The 25,667-nt window shown below is 45.9% G+C and overlaps 3 protein-coding genes across 4 annotated transcripts; all 3 read right to left on the bottom strand.

Annotated features, from left to right (window-relative positions):
* Positions 1–2,382: 2,382 nt before the first annotated feature.
* LOC125546554 lies at positions 2,383–3,385 on the bottom strand. The gene is made up of 2 exons (XM_048710776.1): positions 2,646–3,385; positions 2,383–2,450 (listed from the first exon to the last, which is right to left on the bottom strand). Exons 1-2 carry the CDS (start codon positions 3,202–3,204, stop codon positions 2,383–2,385), a joined length of 627 nt encoding a protein of 208 aa, XP_048566733.1. The 5' UTR covers positions 3,205–3,385.
* Positions 3,386–3,875: 490 nt separating this feature from the next.
* Positions 3,876–6,055, bottom strand: LOC125542548. Its single transcript, XM_048705627.1, has one exon. The coding sequence runs from the start codon at positions 5,843–5,845 to the stop codon at positions 5,105–5,107; it is 741 nt and encodes a 246-aa protein (XP_048561584.1). The 5' UTR covers positions 5,846–6,055; the 3' UTR covers positions 3,876–5,104.
* Positions 6,056–13,663: 7,608 nt separating this feature from the next.
* LOC125542547 (LEAF RUST 10 DISEASE-RESISTANCE LOCUS RECEPTOR-LIKE PROTEIN KINASE-like 2.5) lies at positions 13,664–24,160 on the bottom strand. 2 transcript variants are annotated; one of them, XM_048705625.1, is made up of 7 exons: positions 23,226–24,160; positions 18,332–18,370; positions 16,945–18,004; positions 16,732–16,837; positions 15,918–16,195; positions 14,451–14,577; positions 13,664–14,008 (listed from the first exon to the last, which is right to left on the bottom strand). In XM_048705625.1, exons 1-4 carry the CDS (start codon positions 24,028–24,030, stop codon positions 16,762–16,764), a joined length of 1,980 nt encoding a protein of 659 aa, XP_048561582.1. In that variant the 5' UTR covers positions 24,031–24,160; the 3' UTR covers positions 13,664–14,008; positions 14,451–14,577; positions 15,918–16,195; positions 16,732–16,761. The 2 variants fall into 2 exon arrangements, with proteins under 2 accessions (XP_048561582.1, XP_048561583.1); XM_048705626.1 differs by having other exon boundaries at positions 15,957–16,195.
* Positions 24,161–25,667: the final 1,507 nt, after the last annotated feature.

The following is a 25,667-nucleotide window of genomic DNA, read 5'->3' as shown; positions in this document are numbered from 1 at the left end:
AGGAGGAACAGTGAGAACAACATGGAGAGCAGCGAGGTTGGGTGCATGGGCAGCAGTCTGAATCGAGGAGACTCATTTGGTAACGGGGAAGGATGGCGCAAATTCGACAGATGATACGGAAGGACGAAGATGAGGGAGAAGGTAATACAAGTGATATTAGCCAACTCCTTTGACTGGTTTTGTGGACGCATTTGCTTTTCTATACCCACTAGAGAGAGTGAACATCCAAATGGCTCAATCCATATTTAGTAGGTGCGGAAGCCATCATTTTTGCAAAGGACCTCAAAATCCACAGGACCACTCCATATCCCTGAGCAAGAATGGGTAGGAGATCACGTGGTCGAAGCACAAACCACAAGCTACTTTGTGGTCTTGTTTGCTAAGGTGTAGATTCTGATCTTTGTACAACGTTCACACTTGGCACGTAACAGTGACGAGTACAAGAAAAGCCCTCTAACCTTCGGTTGCACATTTCTACATATAGGCGTTACACTTCCTTTTTGTAACCTTAGCATTTGAAAATCAAAACTTCTCAACCAACTTAGAAATAGCAAATCCCGTAAAATGTTCAAATGAAATGAATTTAACAATTTTTGTAGGATTTTAGTCTTTAGGATTCTTTCTGTAGGACGTATTTTTTTTAAAAAAGGAGGAGGACCCCCGGCCTCTACATCTCGACGATGCATGCAGCCACTTTATTAATTATTCACACAAGACCTTACAAAGTCATACAACAGTAAGACTAAAGCCACCGTCTAGGCAACATCTGTCGCTACTCCTATCCAGTTGATATAGTGATGCTGATAGTCTAGACCTAATACCAAACAGACCTCGCAGCCAAGCCTAACATCTAAGACCTGAGGTCCCAACCAGGACGCCTGCCGGGTATGGGGCACCCACCAGTCCGGCGCACTCCTCAACCAGGACTCCTGCCGGATATGAGGCCGTCGCAGCCACCTGCCACCAATCCATCTTCAGTGTTGTACTACTGCATCTACCTTGCCCGGTCTAGCTGTTGTCGACGCCACCACGACGCCAGACAACTTCGTCCTCCTGCGCGAGTCCATCCCCACACATCGGAGACCAAATCTGCACTGCGCCACGCCATCAAGATCCATCGCCATCAATGTGTAGGAGGAAGCACCGCTCCACCAAAGATGTGGTCCGCTGGTCCCTCGAGCTCGTGTACACCTCCAAAAATGACGCCCCCAAGGGGGAAACGACACAAGCGCGCCGTCGTCTTCCGATCTACCAATCTAGGGTTTCCCCCGGAGGTAGCAGATAGTGGTCTGAACTTCTCCATGGCAATGCCTTCAAGAAGGGAACGACACCGAAGAGCGCCGCCATCGCCGGCCTTGGCATCTAGCCAAGAGCATGTTTTCACCCAGATCTGTTCAAAAAACTCCATCCAGCTTCCTGTGCATGGATCACTGCCTTCTCTTCTGGAGACTAGATCTGGGCCAGGGGTCCGAGATCCGCCGCCGCCCGCCGCCACGGCCGGCTCCCACGATGCCCTTGCAGCCGTGGTGGCACAGCCTCCGCCAGAGTTCCCCGGGCCACGCATCGGTGACCAGGGACACGCCAGCCACCGCCGCCGATCAGGCCAAGTCAAGCCGGTTGCAACACCGACGCCATCGCGCCGAGCTACAACACCGTCGCTGGGCTGCACCACCGTCTCCCGGCCTCGCGGCCACCGGATCCACGAGCGCCTGCCACCAGGAGCCCCGCCGATCCCGCGTCCCCCACATGGAGCAGCCACCCCGCGCTGCTGAGATCCCGTGCAGGGGAATGAGAGAAGAAGCCCCGCCGCCGCCAGCGCCGCGCACGGGCTTTGCCCGGCGGACGCCGTCTGGCGGCGGCGAGGAGGGGGCTGGGACGAGGAGATCTAGAGGACCGGCGGTTGGAATCTAAAGATTGGATTCCTTCAAAAAAAATCTGCTTTGGATCACCAAAATAAAATTCTCCTTTGGATCACCTTTTTTTCATTGAAAGAAGGCTAAACCATCTCCGGGCTTTGCATCAGTTGAATCATCCTAATATAGAACGCTAATTGTGTATGATGTTAACTAAACATTTTTTACTATCAATTATCCAAGTGTTTTCGTAGTAGTAAAGAATATGCCATGACATTACTTTTTTTTTGCTGAAGGGTAATCTAGCTCATTCTAACAGGAAAATTTTAGGTGATACCGAAACATCCTAGCTGGCATCCCACATGTGAGCTCCGAGCTAGACCATCAGCATGCGAATCTCGAAAAGGTCCATTTGCTACTGCCTGTTACTGGACCAGTAAACAAGCTCATGGTGGCATGTTTGGCCGCAGTGCAGACTTGAGAAGTTCAGTTTTCTGACTTCAGACCAGTTAAGAGTTGAGAGTTCAGATTAGGCAGAGCTGAGAAATTCAGACTTCATACCAGAATCGATCTTCGTAATAGAAGCCACTTGTTGTTCTGTACCACACCCCAGTTCAACTTGTTAACGAACTTCTAATGATGCACACGGCCACGTACCTAATGAGAGCAGTAGTTTCCATGCTTGCCACAGCCCACAGCCGAGGTACGTCACACACACTCCCTTCATCCCGAATTACTTGTCGTACAAATGAATAGATATGGATGTATCTAGAACTGAAATACATCTATTTCTGTGACAAGTAATTCCGGACGGAGAGAGTACTACATAACAGGTACTGAACGTCCTAGCTTGGCAACAAAACTTGATTAAAATTTTGAAGATGATTCGGCGGGTGAACTTACGTGCAGGCGCAGGCGTAGGGGGAGGTACAGGTGCAGGGAGAGGTGGCAAATCCCATGACATGTGGAAGCCAGCCCTGATGAGCTGCTTGTAGTGGCTCGTGTTCGTCGAGCTGGACGAGGCCATTACCGGCACGACGATAGCATTGCAACCCTCTAGAGCGTAGCCGGCATAGTCCCTGGTCGCGTCGTAGCGCACTCGCGTGCGAACATATGCATTGGCCGCGTCCACACATCTCATCTTCACCAGCGCCCTGTTCCGATGAGCTGCCGTCTCCGTGAAGTTGTAGAAGACGAGGTTCAGGTTGGCAGGGTTGACCTTAAACGGAGGTGCCAGTTGCGCGGAGGTGTTCCATGTCGGGAACTGACAGCTGCTATTGGAGATGTTGAAGTGTTCCTCTTTGTATACATCAACGACACGCAAATTGCGTTCCTCGTAGGAGATGCCCATGATTGCAAAGTCATCACCGAATCCAGAGCTTCGGAGAACTGGTATGCTTCCGTTTGAGCAACGGATCTCAAAATCCAAGGGACCACGTGCATGATCTTCCCGTCTCCTTATCCCCCAGCGAACGGGTGTGAGATGCTGAGGTTGCCACGCCTCTTGGTTGAGCAACCTTACCCTTGCTTTTCCTCAGCCCCGGCCATCAGTGGCAGCCACCAAACCCAAACGAAGACTAAGAATCAGCAGCTTGAAGGCATCAGTTCATATAAGGACTTGCAATTTTTCGCGGCAACAAGCTCAAGGGGGGCAAACTGAATCGAAGGTCATACATGGGCTGTGGGGAGATACGGGCCGGAGAGAATATTGTGGCTGTAGAATGAATGATACTTCATACTAGTATACTAGTATATGGGGCAATGAAGCCAATATCCAATTCTGAGACCGGGCTCATTTGCACCCGGTCAAAAGATAATTCATAGAAAATAAAAAAAATCAAAACATTCCAAATTTTTTATGTAAGGTAGATAATTTGGTGTGTGAGGTTCGTTCCAAATGTCAAAGCATTTGGACATCTGAGTAGCTCTCAGCAAAAAAGTCAAATTGGGTCTAAACAGTATATGAACAATACACTTTTTAACAGACCCCAAATTTGTCATTTTTGCCGAGAGCTACTCAGATGTTCAAATGACTTGAAATTTGGAGCGGACATTAGGCATCAAATTATTTACCATGCCAAAAAAAAGATTTTCTTTTAATTTTTCTTGTATTTGTTTTGATTTTTTATTCAGCGTGGGTGTAGATGAGCCTGGAGATGAGCCTAGGAGCCAAAACGCCTCACTCGCAATGAAGTCCATGGCAGTTTTTGTAGTCCACCCATTCGAATTCCTTTTTGATTCCCCAATTGACGGGGCAAAACTATGAGTGGATGCACAAATTTTCAGATATGTCGAAATTATGGAATAATCTCAGTCTGAGATGCCGTGAGCAATCGGGCAGATGCATACTAGTATTTTTCCACAGCTCCAGCCCGGGCGGGAAACGCCAAGCCAGTGTGCGTCCAGCCAGAACGGGTACCTGAAAAAAGATTGTCGGGCCCCTGCAGATTGGGCTCGCAAGTGGACGTAGAAGGCCCCAGAGCCATCGTTATGCCGCCGCCGGGTGGGACAAACTCATTATGCATGGCTGTGGAAAGATACAAGAGAAAATAGTGTGGCTAAGAATGAATGATGTACTGTATCCTATATGGTGGCGGCAAATGGAGTCATTTGGCAGTCGTCGTACGTCGTTATATCCCAATAGACGAGGCAAGGGGAAGACCTGGGACAAAATTAACAGAAAATTTTACTCGGAAAATGTACAGTATCCGGAGTTTTCTATATATGCCGAACTTCCGGATGCCTCGAGCTCTGCGGCAGGTGATGGTCAACGTTTCTTCTCCCCTTTACCTATTTGTATTTTATTGTATGCCGTGAATTGTTTTAGGCAGGATAACTACATTAATTGTACAGTACAAGAAGTCCAGAACACATGTTTTGTGGAAACTCAAAGTCACTGTATTTCGTTGTATCCCAAGGCACAGAAAAACTCCCAATGCGTGAGAGGGGGCCCGTGATTAGTTGTGGTTGAGCTACCTATTATACCGTGTAAAATTAGTTCAACAATTCGAAGCAAAGAGAAGGGATGAAGAGGAGAGAAAGCAGGTGACTGGTTTCTAAAGCTAAGAAATACTCCCTCTGTAAACAGATATAAGATGTTTTAGGTCACTACTTTAAGGGTCTAAAATGTCTTATATTTGTTTACAGAGATAGTAACTCGCAGAAGTTCCTCGTTGAAGATGCTCTTATCAAATCCATAAAAAGTTTGATGGAACAAAAAACAAGTTGAAGATGCTCCCATGTCAAGAAGATTAGATGAGTGAGCTTACCACAAAATTGATTAAAAGATGATTGCGGGTGAACTTACGTGCTGGTGCAGGCGTAGGGAGAGGTGTCCGATGATCCCATGTCAAGAGGAATCCACCGTTGATGAGCTGCTCGTAGTCGCTGACATTCGCCTTGCCCGGCGAGCCCATCACCGGCATGATGGTAGCATCACAGCCCTCCAAGGCATAACTGGCGTAGGCCCCCATCACATCGTACGGCACTCCCACGCGAACAAACGTGTTACTTTTGTTCTCGCATCTCATCTCCACCAGCGGGCTGTCCCAACGCTCTGGCGTTTTCGTGCAGTTGTAGAAGATGATATTCAGATTGGCGTGGCTGACCTTAAACTGAGATGCCAGTTTGCCTGATGTGTTCCATCTCGGGAAATGGCAGCTCTTGGATTCGTTGAAGTCTTCCTCTTTGTATACATCGACGACACGCAGACTGCGCTCCTTGTAGGAGATGTTGAGAATTCCAAAGCCAGTTAATCCAGAGCTCTTGAGAACCGACGTACCGATAAAGCAATTGACCTCGAAATCCATGGGACCACACGATCTTCCCGTCTCCCAGTCAGTGAGCCAGAATGGGTTGGAGATGGTGAGGTTGCCGCACATCTTGGCCGAGCTCGAGCAGCCTCCCCCTGCCTGATCCTCAGGCCCGGCGAGTATCAGTGGCAGCCACCATACTACCCAGACGAACAGCAAGAACCAGCAGCTTGAAGCCATCGGTTCATATAAGAGTAGCAATTTGTTGCAGCAACAAGAGCCGGGGGGAGGGGAGATACGAGCGTGAATATTGTGCCTGCAGAATGAATGCTACTAGTATATGGGGGCATTGGAGTCCTTGGCAGTCTTCGTACGTTCACCCTTTCGAATCCTTGATTACCCAATTGACGGGGTGAGGAAAGACCTGGGGCAAAACAACGAGTGGATGCAGATCAAGCGGATGCACAACTTTTCTGATATGTCGAAATTATGGAATAGTCTCATAAATAGTCTCAGTCTGAGATGCCGTGAGCTCTCGGGCAGGGGCATACTACTTCTCCACAGCTCCAGCCCGGGAGGGAAACGCCAAGCCAGTGTGGTTACATATGTCATCGAGGCAGAACGGGTACGTGAATGAAAGAAAGATTGCCCGGCCCCTGCACCTCATTTCCCTGTATCGTGCTAAGGCCCAGCTTGGAGGATAATGCCTTCTGACTTTATACAGTTTGGCTCGCAAGTGGACTTGGAAGGCCCTAGAGCCCAAACTAGCCGTCGTTATGCCGCCGCCGTTGTGTAGCGCGGCAGCCTTTGTAACCCGCGCAACAGCGTGATACCGTAGAGTGCCGCCGCCAAGAAGTCACCGAGCAATCTCTAGCCTTCGCCCCTGCTGACCCGCTCCGTGGCGGCTGTTACGAAGCAATGCTCGGCTCGGGAGCGGAGGTAGGGAGAGTAATACGATCCTGCAGATGGGTGCTCTGCGCAGGGGAGCAGGGCCGTGGTCGGCTGGTCGCCGACGAGTTTGCGCACCTGAAGGCACAGGTAACTAATAAGTAAGCACGCCGCTTCAACTTCCGCGATTAATTTGCCCATTATTACTAGGATTTCTTGTGGTTGCTTTGGACATGCTGATAATAGGTTAGGTTCATGGAGAAGGTACTTCAAACTTGAGTCAATATTTAGCTGGATCCTGAATTTTAGCTAGCTCCTCTAGCCTGAATGTCTTACTGAATTTAGGAGGAATACACCAATGCTGAAGCCTCGTTGTTCCCAACAGATAAAATAATATCTTTCCTTTTTGCAGTTGGAACTTTTAGCAAAACATTTGTCATTCATACACCTGTTTTGGTTTGTATCAAATACAGTAATCTGAAAGGCCTTGGATACCACCCATGTGAATTGGTGATCGGGTGACAAGTGTTTGAACTACTGCTGATGTTCGCAAGTCGAAACATCATTTTGTACTACCCCTATTTTAGTTTCCTCTTTGCTCGGTGACATACTACTGAATACAATTGTTACAGTGATTGGCGAATTTAGGAGCCGTCCATCCACTCGAATCTAACGGTGGAAAAATAGGAGTTACGAGGAGTTACAAGACTTAAATTACACAAAATTACAATTAATGGTGGGACCATTACAAAATTTAGGTGGGTCCAATAAATTTTTCAAGGGTAGATATGTCAAATATTTGAAAAATTCCCCATGACCGTCTCTCCTCAATCTCGTGGTGTTCCCGTCAAATCTCTCAATTGCCCAAATGCCGTCAGCCTCTTATCCACGCCACTGGAATCATGCGCCGCCGCCGGGAAGCCCACGGTCGGTCCGTATCCCACGTTGCGGGAGCCGCAGCGAGCCACGGGAGCCAGGAGCGGCGATGCTAAGCGGGCGGGGCTGGCAGCGCAGGCGGCCGGCGGTGGCACTAGATCCGAGGAACGCCACGGGAGGCGCGTCGGGCAGGGACAACCATGGCCGATGGAGTCGAGCGGCGGTCAGTGAAGGCCAGCAGGCAGTGGAGTCCAGCCACGTCCTTGCAGAGGAGCAGAGTTGTTGATGGAAAAGATGATGAACTCTGTGAACAGATGGTTGAAAATCTATGAAGGTATGAACTCTGTGACATCACCTAGTAACAATTTTGTTAAATCTTAGGCTAAAGAGTATGAAAGCAGTTACTGAAACATTGCAGTTTGCATATCCATCTGGTTTGGCTTTCGCAGTTGGAGGTCTGAGTGCATCCTATGAACATGCATCACGTATTCATGAAAGACCAATTGTGAGCTGGCTATGGTCTGCTGGATGTCTGTCTTTTTAGACCATTCTCAAACTCCTCTCTGGTCAGTCAAACCCTTCAGGACGTTGTGCGGGTAGTGTTAATCAACAACACCTATTTTATTTCCCTTAATAAATGTACAATGAGAGGAGTAGTACTGGAGGGAGATCAATTCACCTATGTAATATTGACGCACTAACAGAATACTTGTTCATGCCTTCTATGGTATGTAGATTGCATTGGAACATAAACTGTGAAACGTCGAGTTCAGGCATGCTATATATCCATTGCTTGTTCCCCTTCATGGGCCAGTTTCTGATAATTGTTCCACATGTGTCAGGAGCATGATAGGTTGGGTATTGATTTTCTCTACTGTTTCCTTGCCATTTATGTCCACATAAGCTGGGTATATGCGTAAATCAATGTGATGATTCTGTAATGTGCAGAGAACTACTCCGTCCCATAATATAAGAGCGTCTTTTACACTAGTGTATATTATGGGACAGAGGGAGTACAATATATGCCCGGGTTTGAGCAGCTATGGCCATCTTACACTGTGATAGTAAATTGCTTATGGCTACCTTCACATCAGATCCTTTGTTTGACCCTCTTTTTCGTGACAACTCTATTCGCTTCAGAGTGTAAGATGCAATGCTGCTCAAACTCAAAGTCTCCAGCGCAAATCTTCAGCCACGACTGTCAAACAATCTGATCCCAAAGGTGGTTTTTCTTGCCTGTTCTCACACTGCAAATTTATCCTAGTTCATCAGAGTGGGCAGTCGACTTAATTTTGCTTGTTTTATATTGTTTACAGCTTCAGGGAAAGTTCAAGGGCCTAAACTGGACGATGGAAGCGGTGGGTTCCATTTCGGCAAAGGAGGCAGCGGTGATGGAGGGGATGGTGGCGGCAGAAACCGTTCCTTCTCTAAACCTCAAGGAGTTTGAGAAGTACTACCTGCTTGCTCGAACGCCTTTTGCAGGATATGACGATGTGGAGCTAGGGAAATCATCATGAGTCTTGTTAGTAGTAGTGTCTCTTCTGTTCGATGCGTGAAATTTCTAAATGGTTGTTTCTTAGTCTAGAAGTGCATCAATGAACTGTCATGATTGGTTATGCTATGTGTCCTTGTCTTCTAAACATGTATGTTGACCGGTGAAAAGCTCAAAATGTTATAGGATAGAGTCTAAGATGCTGAAACTTGATGTCATCTGGCGCTGTGCGTAAACATGAGGAAATATATGTGCAAGTGAGGTTTTGCTCTTAATTTTCCATATCGCAATATTACTGTCAAGTGGTTAGCAATATTACTGTCAAGTGGTTATCGGGTATCATGTTGATTTCTCATCTCCTTTGCGGTTGTATGTCATTGTCGAGGATCCTCGTAATCCCATTTTAGTTCTGTTTGATCCACTTTTGTCTATTTTTATGGCTATTTGTTCAAATTAGAAAATAAGCTCACTTGGACCTCCAGTTATAATTACTTGGGCTGAAAAGAGATTATCATGAAGCATTAGGCTTAATAATCAAGCATTAGGAGAACAGTTTTTCTAATTCAGCGGCCAAACACACACCTTGCAATTAATAATTGATGATGTTGTCCAGCAGAAAGGGGAAAAGCAGTTAGGCAAACAAGCTTTGCTGATGCAAATGATACCAAAAAGGAATGAATAATGGAGGGTAAGCCAAACAGACGATCAATGAAACAAAGGGCGATAATATCAATTCTTTTCTGATGTCAAATCAATTTTCGACAGGGTCATGTCATGGGGAGAACACGTTATTCTGATCTGAAAATCATCAGTATATGCGCCATTCGTATCTCCTTTCTAATGCTATATCTATGACTCGATATTCTTTAACATCCTCGTCATTCACTGTATGTAGTCGTCGTTGTAGCTGATGGAGATCCTCCATGGTGTCAACGATGTACGAGTCCACCGCGCAGCATGACGGCAACGACTGCTGGGTCAGGTGGTGGTGTTCACCGCTCAGGCTAAACCCCCCTGCAAGGAACCGCTGGATGAGTGACACCTGCACCCGCTCCTTCTCTGAGTAGCCGTCGGTGGTCATGGGCATGCAGTCGAAGGTGTCCCATACCCAGATCTCGAAGGCGGCAGGACTGCGCTGTCGAGAGCTCGGCACTATCTTCGTCCCAGAAGACGCACTAGCATGCTTGTTCGCAGTTGTTGTACTCGCGTGGCAGGAGTAGCAAACTCATGGTCACACCTGCAGAAGTGACCAAGGACCTTTAACATGGGAGACAAGAATTGAATGAAAACGGACACATAACATGAATGAATCCTGTAGTAAATAGAAACATCATTTGAGGCTGTGTGTGGTAATCTCCTCCCGTTCACAAGCCATCAATTACTAGCCTTTTCAAACAATGTTCTAGAGATTCGCTATTTCTATGCTTTCAACTAACAAAGAATCAAGTTACAACCTAGTTTTACTTCTACATACACTAGCACTGCTAATTCCGGTGGCACGCATAATTATTAATTTGCTTCTCCTGTTAGTCTCTGAAACGCTAGTACATACTACCGACTCCTAAAAAGTTATCACAACCTAAAGATTTCAAAAAGTTTCAGCAGGGATTGTGAGAGTGTGCTGAGTAATTTTTGTAGATGACAGGGTTGTGCTTAATATTGCCTTTGATCTAACTGATGACATGATCGTGACCTTCCACCCCCACAGTAGCCACATTTCCTCTTTGATCCAGATTTAGAACGCAAGATTGTGCATTTTCAAGCATGATATGAATCATCCTCTGAACACACCTCTAGAGTTGGCAGCGACATACTCACATATCGAATTGCCAGCGGACCCATCGCCGGCATCACACCACCGTCGGCGCAGCGGTTCCGGAATTTCCACCCACAGCTTCTTAGAAACGCCGCAAGGAATCTTCAGTCAGGGGAAGCAGGTGATGCACCACCGGTAGCCGGTGATGGATCGGCGTAGAAGAGCAGTGGCATCGGATCCTTCAGGCGAGGTGGGCGGTGGCCGGCGGCTCCGATCCCGCCAGTGAGGAGGGCGGCGGCGTTCGAGCAGACTTGGCAGCGGAGGAGAGGGTCGTGGGTGAGGCGGCGGCTGGGATCCCGCAGATGAGAAGGGGCATGTGTTCAACCAGACTGGGACGGATGGATCGGAGGAGCTCCGATTTGGTGGGGCGATAATGGGGGAGGGGCTAGGAGCAGGAGAATGCGCGGGGTGGAGTGATCGCTACGTGGGGGATAAGATCGTGGGGGCTATAGTTTCTTTTTGATGATTGATGTAGGTGCCCGGCTGCCAAGGGCCGAAAATTTGGAAAAAGTGACGGGATTATATTTTTTTAGTGAAGGGGAAAAGGTATTTTTGGTGTAAACGCGTGAAATATTTTCATAAAAATAGAAAGTATATTTTTTCAGTGAGGGTCGGAACGAGCAAGACCGATACTTATGGTTCTGGACAACTGAGATCGGCACTTGTGGGTCAGTACGAGCAAAACCGATACTTAAGGTTCTGGACAACTGAGATCGGTACTTGTGGCCTTGTGGGTCAATACGACTAAGATTGGTGGTAGTGGGCTTGGATGACCAAGATCAGTATTTGTGAACCTGTATGAGTAAGAATGGTACTTGGCACGAACAACAAAGATTGGTACTTGTGGTTCCGGATGATTAAGATCGATAGTAATGAGCCTAAATGAGTAAGATCGATGCTTGTGGATGAAAATGACTAAGATTGGTACTTGCGACTTGGGCCGACTAAGATCGATAGTAACGAGCCTGAATGAGTAAGATCAATATTTGTGGGTACAGACAACTAAGATCGATGCTTGTGGATGAAAACGACTAAGATTGGTACTTGCGAGTTGGGCCGACTAAGATTGGTACTTGTGGGTACGGACAATTAAGAACGATACTTGTGGACCTAAATAACTAAGATCGGTACTTCTCGTCTCGAACGACTGAGATTGAAGTAGTGAGCCCGAGCGAGTAGGACCAATAGTAGTAAGCCCAAATGAGTAAGACCGATACTTGTGGGCCCGCCGACTAAGACCGATACTTGTGGTTTTAGATGATTAAGATCAAAAGTAGTGTGCCCGGACGAGTAAGATCCATAGTAGTGAGCTGGAATGAGTAAAAACGGTATTGTGGGTCCGGATGACTAAGATCGATACTTGTGGGTCTCAATGACTAGGATTGATAGAAATGAGCCCGAACGAGTAAGACCGGTACTTAAGTCCAGACAAGTAAGATCGATTGTAGTGAGTTGGACCGACACTTGTGGGTCCGAACGACTAAGATCGATACTTGTGGGTCCGGACGACTAAGATCGGTAGTAGTAGGCCCGGACGTGTAAGACCGGTACTTGCGGCAATCACACTAATAATACCATGGGTCGTCAAAACCCACAACTAGCACCATTGGCCATCTGGACTCACAACTAACACTATGAGTCATCTGATCCCCAACTAGCACTATGGGCCATCCGAACCCAGAACTTAGCGCTATCGGTTGTCTGGGTCCACAAGTACCACGATGGGTTGTCCGGACCACGACTAGCAGTATGGGTCATCCGAACTAACAAAATACCGCTACGGGTCATCCAGACCACGACTAGCACAATGAGCCATACTTCGTCAATTTTACTACTAGCATTATGGTCGTTCAAACCCATAACTACTAATATGAGTAATCTGAATCCACGACTAGCACTATGGGTTGTCAGCACCAGTACTAGAACTATGGGTCGTACGGTCTCTCGACTACCCTTACAGATACTACCAACATAGAACTATCACTAGGGGTCATACGGACCCACAACTACCACTTTGTGACGCGTGGATCCACAAGTACCATAACAGGTCATCCGAACGCTCAACTACCTTGAATGATAGTCCCGACACACAACTACCACCACAGGTCATTCCAACCCATAACTACGACTATGGGTCATCTTGGTCTACAAGTACCGCTACGACCCATACAGACCCATAACCAGCATAGAGCTACCATGTAGAGCTAACATGCACCTGAACCCGATCTACATTATTGGTTCTATTTGCATCAAACTGATTGTTACAAAGCCAAGTTCTATAGTGAAGTTTAACTAACATCTCCTAAATTGGTACTCGTGGAATTTTTCTGGGAACTTTTATTTTTGGATATTTTTCCCAGAAAAAATATTCTACTCAATTTTTGAGCCAAAAATGCTCCTGAACTTGAATTTTGCTTTTAGTTTTTTTCCTGTCCGAGAAAGCTTCTTGAAATCTTCCTAGACTAAATATAAGGGTAGTGTGGATTTTTTGAGATTTTTCATGCCAAATTTTGAGTTTTTTCTTCCTGAATTTTTTTTCCTTCTATTTTTTTCTGTTTGGAAGAACTTCTTGAAACTTTCCCAGATTGAATGAGCTAAGAATAGTATGGATTTTTTTTTCTTTCTGAATCTTGTTTTTGGGGTAAATATTGAGCCAAAATGGTCCTGAATTTGAATTTTGCAGCTTTTTTTTCTATTCTTCAAAACTTCTAGAAATTTTCCCAAATTGAATATAGGGTATCGTGAATTTTTGAGAGTTTTTATGGAAACTTATTTTTTAACAACTTTTTTTTACCGAAAATGCTCCTGAATTTGAATTTTGCTTCTAGTTTTATTTCTTTTTGGCAAAACTTCTTCAGTGCAACGCCCAAAGCAGTGAACATCCCCAAGCCCGCTAGTAGTCTTCTCTTACGCCATGGCCATTAGGGAAAAAAATTAAAAATTTAAAAATACACACTAGAAAATGAAATAAATCATGGGAGTGCTATGATAAATAAAATGAAAATGAAAATCACTAAAAAGTACATATTCAGAAAACAAGATCACGGATACATGGCAGAGTTAGAATAACCTAACAAGTTTTCCGGAGGAATTGCTAGCACAAAATTAACTACAAAAAATTCCTAGCACACAATTAACTACAAAAAAGAGGTAGACAGCGGTGCCTGCCCGGTGAGACAGAGTTTGACGACTGCGCTGTCCCGGGAGGCACGAGGTAGACAGGAGGTAGACGATGGCGGCTGGCTGGCGAGTCGGAGGTAAACGATGGTGGCAGAAGGCTGTCCAGTACTCACACTACTGCTACAATGAACACCCAACACAGACAATAAACCTGCAGCAAGAAAATCAACTTTACATGGGACAATCACTAAAATTTATTACTAAACATTGATTATAGTGCCCGACGAACTAAACTGAATCATCAATTGCATAGAAAATAAAGAAAAATAGAGCTGGCTACCGCATGATATCCCTGGTGCAGAACTATTGCAACTGCACTAAATCAATCCTAAGTACACTTAATTTTATGTGATGTGCAGGAAAGCATGGTTGATTAAGAGAAAAATCATGGTGGAAATGATAAAATCAGTATTATGGCATCCTTTGCTCTGTCGGTTGTACAATTGTGTAAAATTTCTTTGATGACTACCGTCATGTATACAAAGATATAAGAAAAGGTCAATAGTAAATCTGGTAGACTTGATTCCACAGAAAAAGGATCTGCTAGACTAAACACAGCGAGTTTAAACTATAGAGTGCTGAAAACAGAGTACCTGATGCTCACTGTTTGAACCGGTGGCTGCCTTAATAATTGACGTTATTTTTGCTGTTGTAGGGAATACACAAACTCAGACGACAACCGTGGACTATGAACATCTCGCTTTCTCCTACACGAAAGTCCTGCATGCATTGGAGAAGATTTCGATGAGAACACTTCAGTTTTATAGAAAATAGTAAGAGTTTCACTTGCTTTGGCAAATAACATGAACTGTGGCCAAGCACATTTGGCATGGCAAAGTAAGGACTTGGAAGTCAAACAAATTAGCCTTGGTTTTATGTAGTACATCTTAATGCAGGAATAGTAATAGCATGTGAGTACCATGGAAATGTAGTCTCCATTTTTGCACTAAGAAGACTGATACTACAGATTATGAATTTATGACACACAAAACCAGTGCATAGTGTCTTCTAGAATTGTTAGGCCACTCCAGCTATACAATCTCTAAGCAGCATATAACACACTCTTCATAGTTATGAAAACATTATCATAGCAACTACTCCCTCCGTCCCATAATGTAAGACCTTTTTTGACACCACACTGACACTACACTAGTGTCAAAAAACACCTTACATTATGGGACGGAGGGAGTAATATTTAACTACTCTTCAGAAATTGCAGAATCTCTATAGTTTATCATATGTCTGAATTTTGATCCTCTCCACTACCTATGCTTAGTGGGATTTATTACCAGTATTCTCTGTAGTTTATAAGCAGCAAATGCCACTGGGGAATGCTACATGTTGTAAGAAATTTGTGAACTCCGAACCTGTGTCTCTTCCAAACTTCAAAACAAACACATGCAACTGAACTATGAAACTGTTATTAGCACTAGTTAAGTTGTTCCAAGCCATAGTTTACATGTATGACCTGAACTTGTATGTGTATGCTGCAGCAAGATTTCAGTTGTTTGAACATGCTATTACAAGTAATCCAAAATTCAAGATTTCATTACTGAATAAAGGCTTGACAGTTAACAGAATTTATACATGTATGGCCTGAACTTGTGTACGTGTATGATACAGGAGTGTGACCATAAGCTTACATAGTTAACTGTTGATTCTGGAAACTTTAAGGCTGCAATTTCTACTTGTATGTTTGTGTGACAAACCAAATGATTCTTTGCTGAAAAAAATTCATATCATATCCCTTTTTCCTTAGAGTTTTGTGTTGATGATTCGTGCATGTAAAAAACGTAGCAGAAAAACGTAGCAGCAGCAGCAGCATCATTGCAGGCATTGAGGACGCGGGCCAGCCGCTAATCATGCGATTAGCGACTGCGGAAGTTGCGCAAATCTAGCGAACACACTGCTGGCGTATCCACTACCAATCTGAACTCTAACTGCTAACTGAATTTTATTTCAAGGTGCTGCAATGTGCAGTTGCTCCATGTCTCCACCGCCAGCACAAGGCGTGAGGAGGGAAGGATGGGAGGAAGAGATGAGGACAGGGGAAGAGATACCTATGTTCTACGACCAAGTGCAGCCGGGATCTCCAATACCTCGCGGCGGCGGCGTCCCCTCCTGAACCTCACGCGGCGTCGGCGGGGACGTATGTGGGGGAGCAGCCACTACGACCCAGACCAGCCGGGGCTTCGCCTCCTGGATCTCGCGTCGGCGTCTTCGCCTGCAGGTCCTCGCGCCGACCTCACTCCTGCGCCGCCGTATTCCAGGTCCTCGCGCCGGCTCCTCCCTCTCGCGAGATGGGTTAGCCAGATGCGGGGGTTTGACCAGCGGAGTACTGAAAAAAAACACATGACCATAATACCCTTATTGACTAAACTCAATTTTCTAATTAACAGGTTAAAATCAACGGTGGAAAATAATCGATGGGGGAGTTACACGAAATTACAATTCGTAACTCCCCAATCACCGTAAAAGAGCTCACTACTGAAAGGAAGAAAATGTTAACTCTGATGTAAAAAAAGAAGAAGATAATGTTAACTCTTTGGCAGACCTAACCACTATGTGCAAGAGAATCAGCAATCCAAGCTCACAATCACTACTCCTATCTATGATGAAAACAAAGGTACCACATCTTCTCTGCAGCCCCCTTTCCGATAACCATGTATGTCGGGAATTCATAATGTGTCAATCTTTACATGTTCCATCCGATGAAATGATAATCTTCTTACTTGGATAGCACTTTTTATTTAATGGAACTTTGACAACATTTGCCACCCTTACAACAAGTCCATACATACACGAAATATGTGTTTATGACACAACGTTGAACTTCATTGCTTTGGTTAAACTTTTGAATCTAGTGCATGTTACCTTCGGAAAGAGTTGGCAACAGTTGATGTTTTAATTCACAAGGCTCATGTCTTCAGGAGTGGTAGAACTTGCACTTTGTACACTCATATTGTGTGCCGAATCTTCACTGGAACAAGACATAAATGTGTAGGTTAAGTTATTTAAAAATATCCTTTCAGGACAACTTCACTAAAATAAATAAAGGAACATAAATATGCATTATAAATATCTTACAGTAGTTCATGGAACTTTTGCTTCGGTGGCATGTCCAGTTCATCTAAGCTTCTCTCGAACATTTCGAGAACTTTGGTTATAGTAGGGCGATAAATAGGTAGTACTTGTATGCACCACAAGCCAATTAAGGTCATCTTTTTTGCTATTTCCTCAGTTTCACTTGTGACTTCACATGCTCGTAGTCCATCATCTCGAGCAAAGTGGTCATAAATCCAATCTGGAAAATACTGTTCGCCCGATTTTTCAGCCACCGATTTCACATTTTTCCTGCCCCCAATCATCTCTAACAACATCATTCCATAACTATAAACATCTGACTTTGTTGAAACAAGTCCAAACGTTCGAGAGTGAACTTCGGGAGCGATGAACCCAATTGTTCCTCTAGCATCGGTCATTGAAATCTTGCTCTCCTTTGTATGACACAATTTAGCTAGACCAAAATCCACAATCTTTGGGCAAAAATCCTTGTCTAGAAGGATATTTTGAGGCTTGATATCAAAATGGACGATCCGTGTATTACAGCTATGGTGCAAGTACTCTAGGCCACGAGCAATCCCGATTGCTATCGCATAGAGCTTCTTCCATCCTAAAATCCCTTTGGGGTTCTCTGAATAAATATACCTATCCAATGAACCATTGGGCATGTACTCATATATAAGGGCTCGTTTTGATCCGTCCAAACAAAACCCAAATAAGCTAACAATATTAACATGAGAGGTTCTGCCAATGCTCATAACCTCATTCACAAAATCATCCCCATTTCCTTTGCAGTCGTGCAAGAATTTCACAGCAACCATACGATCATCATTTAGTCTTCCTTTGAAAACCTGACCATAACCACCCTTTCCAAGCTCATGATTGCGGGAAGATGTTATCTTCATTACCTCTGAGTACATGTACCTTTTGGGAGCTAGTGATCCATATGATAATATCATGGCCTCGTAATTCCTTTCGGTGATGCTGCTAGTCTTTTTACTGCGAGGCCATAGTCTTTTCGCCTTGGCATGCCTCATCATCACACAAATGCATGGAATGAGCAAGACTACAGCTGCTGGTGGAACTGTGAATGAAACATATGTTAATTACTTTTACATATCAGAATTCACAGGTCATAATATGGACAGTTAAATGTGTAAGACCATCAGTAGTTCAAAGCTTTTATTCTGTCCTTCTGAAAGAGTACAAGGCGGAAAAGGTAGGAACAAGCTAAATGCCATACACTTGCTTCAAATTGACTAGTGTTGTATCATGCCCGAATAGAGAGTTGCTTGTTTCAAATTCTAATTTTAGAACCAAAGTTCAATGCTTATAGACACGATTAAATTTTAAAAAACACTATCAATGATTAACCCGTCACATATGAAAATATTATGAAAGTTTATCATACCTATTCGTAGAAATATGATGTTGCTAATCCCCTTGCGACCTGAAATATCACATAATATTTAGTTCGGAAGCTACACATCCGGGGCAGTACGATATCAGCGGGTTTATTAAAAGAAAGAAGCACACGCACACACGCACACACGCACGCACGCACGCACGCGCGCGCGCGCACACACACACACACACAATATCTGCCATATTTGAATCTTCAATATCTGCCAATGATATTACAAAAAAGGGATACATCACAAGCTATTAAAATGCCTGAGTTACATGTCTGTCTTTGTTCTGATTGAGCAACGTAAGTGTAGCTTCAATACAATAATATGAGTTATTGACCTGGTTAGATTTCATTTCTAGAAAATTGTGGAAAATGTAATGCATTTGGTTTTATTAGATTGTATATCAAATGTACTATGATGAAAACTAGATGAGCGATGAGAAGGTAACAAGGAGTTGGAATCTTAGATTTTATTGGACTGTATATCAAGCCTTGTTAATCTGCGACACTATACTAGTGTTGTGTCACACAACCTAACAACTGTGCAAAGCCTTGATTGGTCTCTTTATATTTGTGTGCCGAGCACAGATCGGAAGGAAGGTCGGCCGTGTCATTTCCCCGCTAGCAATGACCGACCGCGACAGGTACTGCGGTCTTCAATCACGGCCCCATGATGCAGAGAAGATGATGTTCTGATTCAAGGTCTACTCGAGAACGGATGCCTGAGTTTGGAGGAGCGAACTCCTCCTATGCGTCTTCTCCCTCATAGCCGGCCAGCCAAGGGTTGTTTCAAAATTGATAGGAGCTCAGTCAAGCCCCTCGGTCATTGGGGGGCCCGGAGTCTGGCAGCATGGCTGACGCTATTCTGCAGATGGGCCTGGATGATGACCAAAGTGTGGATAGCCCATTGGCGGCTGGGTGCGTGGAGGCCGCGGAGTGGCGCACCCCCGCACTTTCGGTGCAAAGCCGGACCGGGCCCACGGAGGTACTGGAATGGCCTCATTCGGTGTGCTCATCCAGAAGGTGCTTGATTGGTGAGCAGTTTCCGGAGGTTTCACCATGCTCGATCAACCAACCGTGGGGCGGTGTCTCGATCATGGGGATCCATGACGCTCTGTTGGATGAGGACCAGGACAAGACCGTGCCACCAAATTGCCCTGTGTGGTATGGGGTCAGGATAGAGTCGTGGGACCTTGACCTGACGAGAGACTGCCCTGCGTGGAGGCACGAGGGCCTTTCGTTGCTTCACTCGTAGCCCGAGGAAGATGGTGGGCTTTTGGACTTGCCTCGCCGCGCTGTAGATGTGTCAGAGGAGCATAGGATTCCTGTGCATGCTGATGGGACCTCCCCATGCACACATGAGGACGTGGAGGGATATTTCGTTGTGAGCCTGTGCACAGATCAGGGGCGACATGTTTTTGTGGAAGCCCGGCCTCGGGACATGCTATCCACTCAGGCTCAGGTATCGTAGTAATACGCATAGAACCGACAAGACCTATCGCCCATCCTAGCCTAGCCACGAGCTAGGGCGCCACCCACCAAGCAAAGGAGGCCTAGGCAGAAGAGGCCAACGGTATCGACACCCAGGACGAGCGTGAGGCTTGCCAAAGGAGTATGAGGCTCGAAGGCTACCAAGCAACAGGCGGTTCTCACCTTAAAACTTTGCATTGTGAACAAGGGAGAAGTGATCGTTGATGAGGCTCTATAGGCATATGCAGAACTTTTTAACAAGCCACTACTGGACTGCCATGTCAAAACGATTCTAGCAATTGTGTCTCTATTGCCGAAGAAAGAGGGTGCGGTGGATATCCGGGACTACCGGCCGGTGAGCTTGATCCACGATGCGATCAAAATCTATGACAAGATCCTTGCAACTAGACTACCCATGGACCTGCCGAGGCTTGTGGGGCAGCATCAGAGTGTGTTTGTCCAGGAAAGTTCTTTGCACGATAATTTCCTGCTGGTGCAAGGTACGGCGGGACGATTACATGCCCTCAAGACTCCGTCGATAATGCTAAAGCTCGACATTTTGAAGGCTTTTGATTTCGTTGAGTGACCGTTTGTTCTCGTAGTTCTCCATCGGCTGGGTTTTGGGGAGTGATGGTTGTCCTGGATCTGCGGCCTCTTATCTACCTCATCCACGAGGATCATGACCAATGGTATTCCGGGGAGGTCAATCTTTAACTGCCAAGGCTTGCGGCAAAGTGATCCGGTGTCACCTATGATCTTCATCTTATGCATGGAGCCCCTACACAGCCTCTTCAAGTACGCAACCACGAAGGGCCTCTTCGCCTCTTTGGCAAGATCGGGATTGCAGCAGAGGGTGTCTCTCGACGACGCCATGGTTTTCTTCCAGCCAACAGAATTGGAGGCGAGAACATGTGGAGCAATTCTAGATCTGTTCGGGCAAGCCTCAGGCCTCTGAGTTAACTTTACCAAGAGTGCGGCGGCTTCTATCAGGTGTTCGCGGGAGTCATTGGAGGAGGTCTGCACAATTCTTGGTTGCTTCTCGACGGATTTCCCATGAAGATACTTGGGTATACCACTGACACTTCGGCAACAAACTGCGGCGAATTATAGTGTCTCATGGATCGCCTAGCAGCTTGTCTACCAATGTGGAAGACCGCGTTGTTACCAAAGAGTGGCCGACTAATTCTCATCACGTCTATTATATGTGCCATCCCCATCCACTCCATGACGACTCTGGAGATACCTCCAAAAATTATCAAGGCCTTGTCCAAAATATGTCGAGCCTTCCTTTGGTGTGGCAAGAGAGAAGCAATTGGAGGAAATTATGTGGTAGCCTGGGACATGGTTTGTCGGCCAAATTGGGTGGGTGGTCTCAGGATCCCGAGCATGCTCTGGCTAAACAAGGCTTTGCAGCAATGATGGCCGTGGCTGCAAAGGACTGACAAATCCAGGCCCTGGTCTGAGTTTGTACTTTGTGTGCTGGCGGATTAACGAGCACTCTTTCAGGCAGCCGTAGTGGCGATGATAGGTAACGACCGAAGTACGTATTTTTGGGAGGATCATTGGCTACATGGATATAGGATCATCGAGCTGGCACCGGAGATTTATAAGCGGATTCCACGATGCGTTATTCAATGATGCTTGGGCTGCTGATGTAGGACCTAATCTCGTGGCAAGGGCGCTGCAGGAGTGTCCGAGCCTTTGGACATGGATATGGGAGGTGGAGGTATCTGAGGAAGTGGATGACTCCATGACGTGGGCTTGGGAGAAAATGGTCAATTCTTGGCAAGATCAGCTTATGCAGCGAGATTCATGGGGCTTCAAGTCTCACCCACGGCAGCTTTCACATGGCAGTCTTGTGCACCCCTCTAGTGTTGCTTCTTTGCTTCGTTCGTGCCGAAGGACCGGTGCTGGACATCGGACAGATTGGCTAGGCGGGGACTTCCGCACCAGGATGCGTGCCCGCTGTGTGACCAGCACGAGGAGATCATTTACCATCTCATGCTCACATGTGTCTTCGCGAAGGAGGTTTGGCAATGGATCAGTGTGGACACAGGTAGACCGGAGTTTCAGCCCCGGGACGGTGAGCCTCTGAGCGAGTGGTGCATCAGGCAGCACCTAAGGATCGGAATGAACATCGGAAATCCACTCGGGCAAAATGCTTATTGTGCATGTGGATGCTCTGAAAGCATCGGAACGACATAGTGTTCAATGGGGTGTCCCTGTCCATCGCTAGATGAGGAAGGCATGATATGGGGAAATGCAGGCTTATTCAGAGAGGACGCAGCGCGGGTAGTTAGAGAGTAGTTAGCTTGGATACCTATCTACGATGGCGGGCGGCGTAACGCCCCCGATAAATATGCTTGTACGATGTGGTTCTTGGGAGTCTTCCTACCCCTCTTTAATGAACGATACGCACACTCATGCATATCCGAGCAAAAAAAAAATCACACAGCTGCAAGAGCAAGCTGGCCAGAGACATAGGAACCGTACGTAGGCGATCTGGTTCTGGTGATGACTTTAGAGTAAAAATCGTTCCCAAGACAAATAAATGGCGTGTGACGGGGAATGGAGGATAGAATTTTCAAAATAAAATCGTTCAGTACAACTCAAGGGACGAGTCTTGACCATTAATTGATGAAGTGACGCGATGTGATCTGACTGCTAGAGTACTAAGATTAACTGGACCGAAGTCTGCTTAGCACCACTCAGTTTCTAAGGAGACGCGTAGCAGGGGAGAAAATTGCCTCTTGAGCAGTGGGAGGGGCTCCTATTTTCTAGGAGTATATGCGTATTTTAATTGATTGAAATTTTGTGACTTGCTAGGTACATGATGTTCGGCCAAATTTACATAAAAAATATAGACTTCTACAGTACATACCAAATAAATACAATATTTAAAATATATTCTATGATGAATATAATGATATTGATTTGGTATTGTGAGTGCTGATATTTTTTCTACAAAAGTTGTCAAACTTTTGCACGTTAAACTTCACATGTCTAATAAAAGTATTTTTGATGCAAATCTGTTCGTAGGGTTTCACATGTCTAATCATTTTAAACAATTAACTAAAACTCTGAAAGATGCCAAGATTGTGATGACTAGATAGAGTATATGCAGAAGACGCTCATTCTTTGTGCATACCTTGGCCAAAAAATCTAGTAACCTTTTAAGACAAAGGTTTTATTGTAGTGCTTTAATAAAGCAGAAATAAGGACATACTACCATGCAGAAATATATATTTCAGGCTTTATATCCATGCCTGTTATGGTTAGCTCACCCGTTTCAGGAACTTCATCTTTTAGTTTGTCAATTCAATCAGCGCCTATGAATTTGTTAATAATCACATCTACGGAACCAAGCGTGACAGTGCTTGATTTTTACAACAATGCAATGTAGAAAATTAAACGCTCTATTTACCTGGATGAGCAGTTGAGTTGGTCACTTTGGTGGAATTGGGGCAGAGGTTCCCGTTAGTGCCACAGATGCACTGGAACGCAAATTGATCGAACCTGCACTCTCCGCCCACTTGTCTGCAACCATCGCAGTCTCCCTGCGGGGCCGGCAACTCCAGGAGGAACCCATCGCTGATCATCCGCTCGTAGTGCTGACGAGCTGGCTCCATCCCTGCTCGCACCGGCATGCTCACCGATCTACAGTTCGTCGGAACCCCCCGCGGAACCGTATCACCGCCGTCCCAAAGACCTGAGATGTACGCTCCCATGGTGTGGTTGCCACATGGCCACGGCAGCAGGAGCTCAGCGGGCACGGTGCAGTTGTAGAAGAACACGAGGCGCTTGTTCGTGGAGCTGACGTTGAACGGGAAGAGGGCGAGGCTGGCCGACACGTTGAAGTCGGGGACGGGGCAGCCCCTGTCGCCGGCAAAGACAGTCTGCACGTCGGCCACTATGGAGTTGTTCTCATAGGATATGTCGCTGATGCGGAACAGTTGCTCTCTGAACGTGTTGCTCAGGTAGGCACGAGCAGGACCAGTGCTGGCGTTGCAGGTGAGGTCGAAGGCCGGGTAGCCGCAGTAGAGCGGCTGCACACCGGCGATGGAAAAGGGGTACCTGATGGTCAGGTCCCCGCATGACTCCGGCGTGCAGCTCACGTTCCTGCCGGTGGCTGTAACTGGGCGCAGCAAGGAGGCTATCAGGAGCAGCAGCAGCACGGGTAACGAGGAAGAGAGTGGCAGTATCAATCTGCGTGCAGCTCGTGTAGCCATCGCTACGTGCTATTTCTACGAGCAGCAAAGGAAGCTGTCGTGAGCTTTGATTTGCGTCTGCAGGTGCAGTGGCATCTAAATCCTCAAGGTGGAGTTCGGAGAAAGCGCTTGGATATGCGTAAGCGTGTTCGTTCTTGGTTTGGTGTGCCGCATGCCTGTGGGCTGTGTAGCTGGTGCTGGGTGAAATTCTACGGATGAAAGCGCCGTGCATCTCCGGTCAGATCTTCTGGCCATGCATGTTTACTTTTCTCTAAGTTGGAATATTGGAGTTTGGACTGGCATTCATTCTAGCCTTTGCATTTCCTTTGCACGTTTCTTTTATTCTTTTTTTAATAGAAATTCTCTTGTTTTAATAGGTCAACGTTTCTGAAAGAGTTCCGGTTTGAACATGCGTACTGGCTGCTCTGACCAATTGTATGGTGGAGAATTCAGAGAAGACTTGGATGAGGAGAAGGCATAACTGGATAAGCATATGGTTATTGATATATACTCCCAAGATGCAATAAAGTGTAGCATCAGCATAAAAGGCAACTAACTCTTCAGAACGGTAATGACATTTGTGGCACACCGTGAGATCTGTGAGTAATCAAAAGTATATCGGTGTACAGTCACAATCTGCCGCAGCGTAGTCTGCACCGAGGAGCAATGCTACACCAACATAGCTATCATACATAAACTAACGTAATAGCTTAGGTTGACTTTTCTAATTGAAAGAAATTAGGGGAGGGGGCCCACCCTGTTGAAATTAGGGGGGTGGAGGGATTAGTTAGGAAAGTTAAGTAAGATTACGTACGATTTCTATGTGAGTGTAGCATTTTTGCTATACCGACTGCCACCGCAATAGGGCAAACCGCCAAGCAAACACCACCCCGCCTTCTCTGTGCCGGTGGTGGTTAGACGACAAATACGGGACCGCCGAAACGCTGTTTATTACGGAATGGTGCAAACTCTTGGCTCGACAGCGGACGGAGAGCCTATGCCCTGCCCTGCGGAGGAGTAGCGCGGTGGTCGCCAGCACGGCTGTGCACAACGTGAAGCAATAGGGTGGTGGTCTTTGCTTGAGTGATCGCGAAGAGCAGCAAGGACCAAGTAAGTGTGCTCCTTCCGCTTCCACTGTCAATTTGACAACTGTTATTAATATTTTTTTGGTGGTTGTTAAGCCCCTAGAGCAATATGATCTGCTGTTTATAATTTATATGCTACTAGGTTAATGGGTCAGATATACTTGAATCTTGGCATATGCTGTTGACGCATCCAGGTTCCCGATTTGGCTAACTTGGGCAATACTTCTGATTAATGGAACTACACAAATACATTTACCCAAGTCCTTTTTATTACCAGAATAGCAAATTACACATTGTTCCAGAGAGTGCCACATTGCTCTAGTTTATACATACCTGGCATAAACGTCCATTGCAAATGCTACTCAAATTATCAATTCCACCCTTAGCCAGCCTTCTCTTTAATTTATAAGAAAAAAGAGAGAAAATGATGGTATCTCAAAGTAAATTGGAAGTCTGAATGCTTGCCTGAAACTAAGGAAGTTACAAGCAATGGTGCATTGACAATTATGTTTGTTTTATGATACAATGCCGAACTCCGCTACGCTTGTTTATCACTGGTACAAGTCACCTTCT

The sequence above is a fragment of the Triticum urartu genome, chromosome 3 (genome assembly GCF_003073215.2).
Source record: "Triticum urartu cultivar G1812 chromosome 3, Tu2.1, whole genome shotgun sequence".
NCBI classification, from domain to species: domain Eukaryota; kingdom Viridiplantae; phylum Streptophyta; class Magnoliopsida; order Poales; family Poaceae; genus Triticum; species Triticum urartu.
This window is presented reverse-complemented; position numbering and strand designations above follow the sequence as displayed.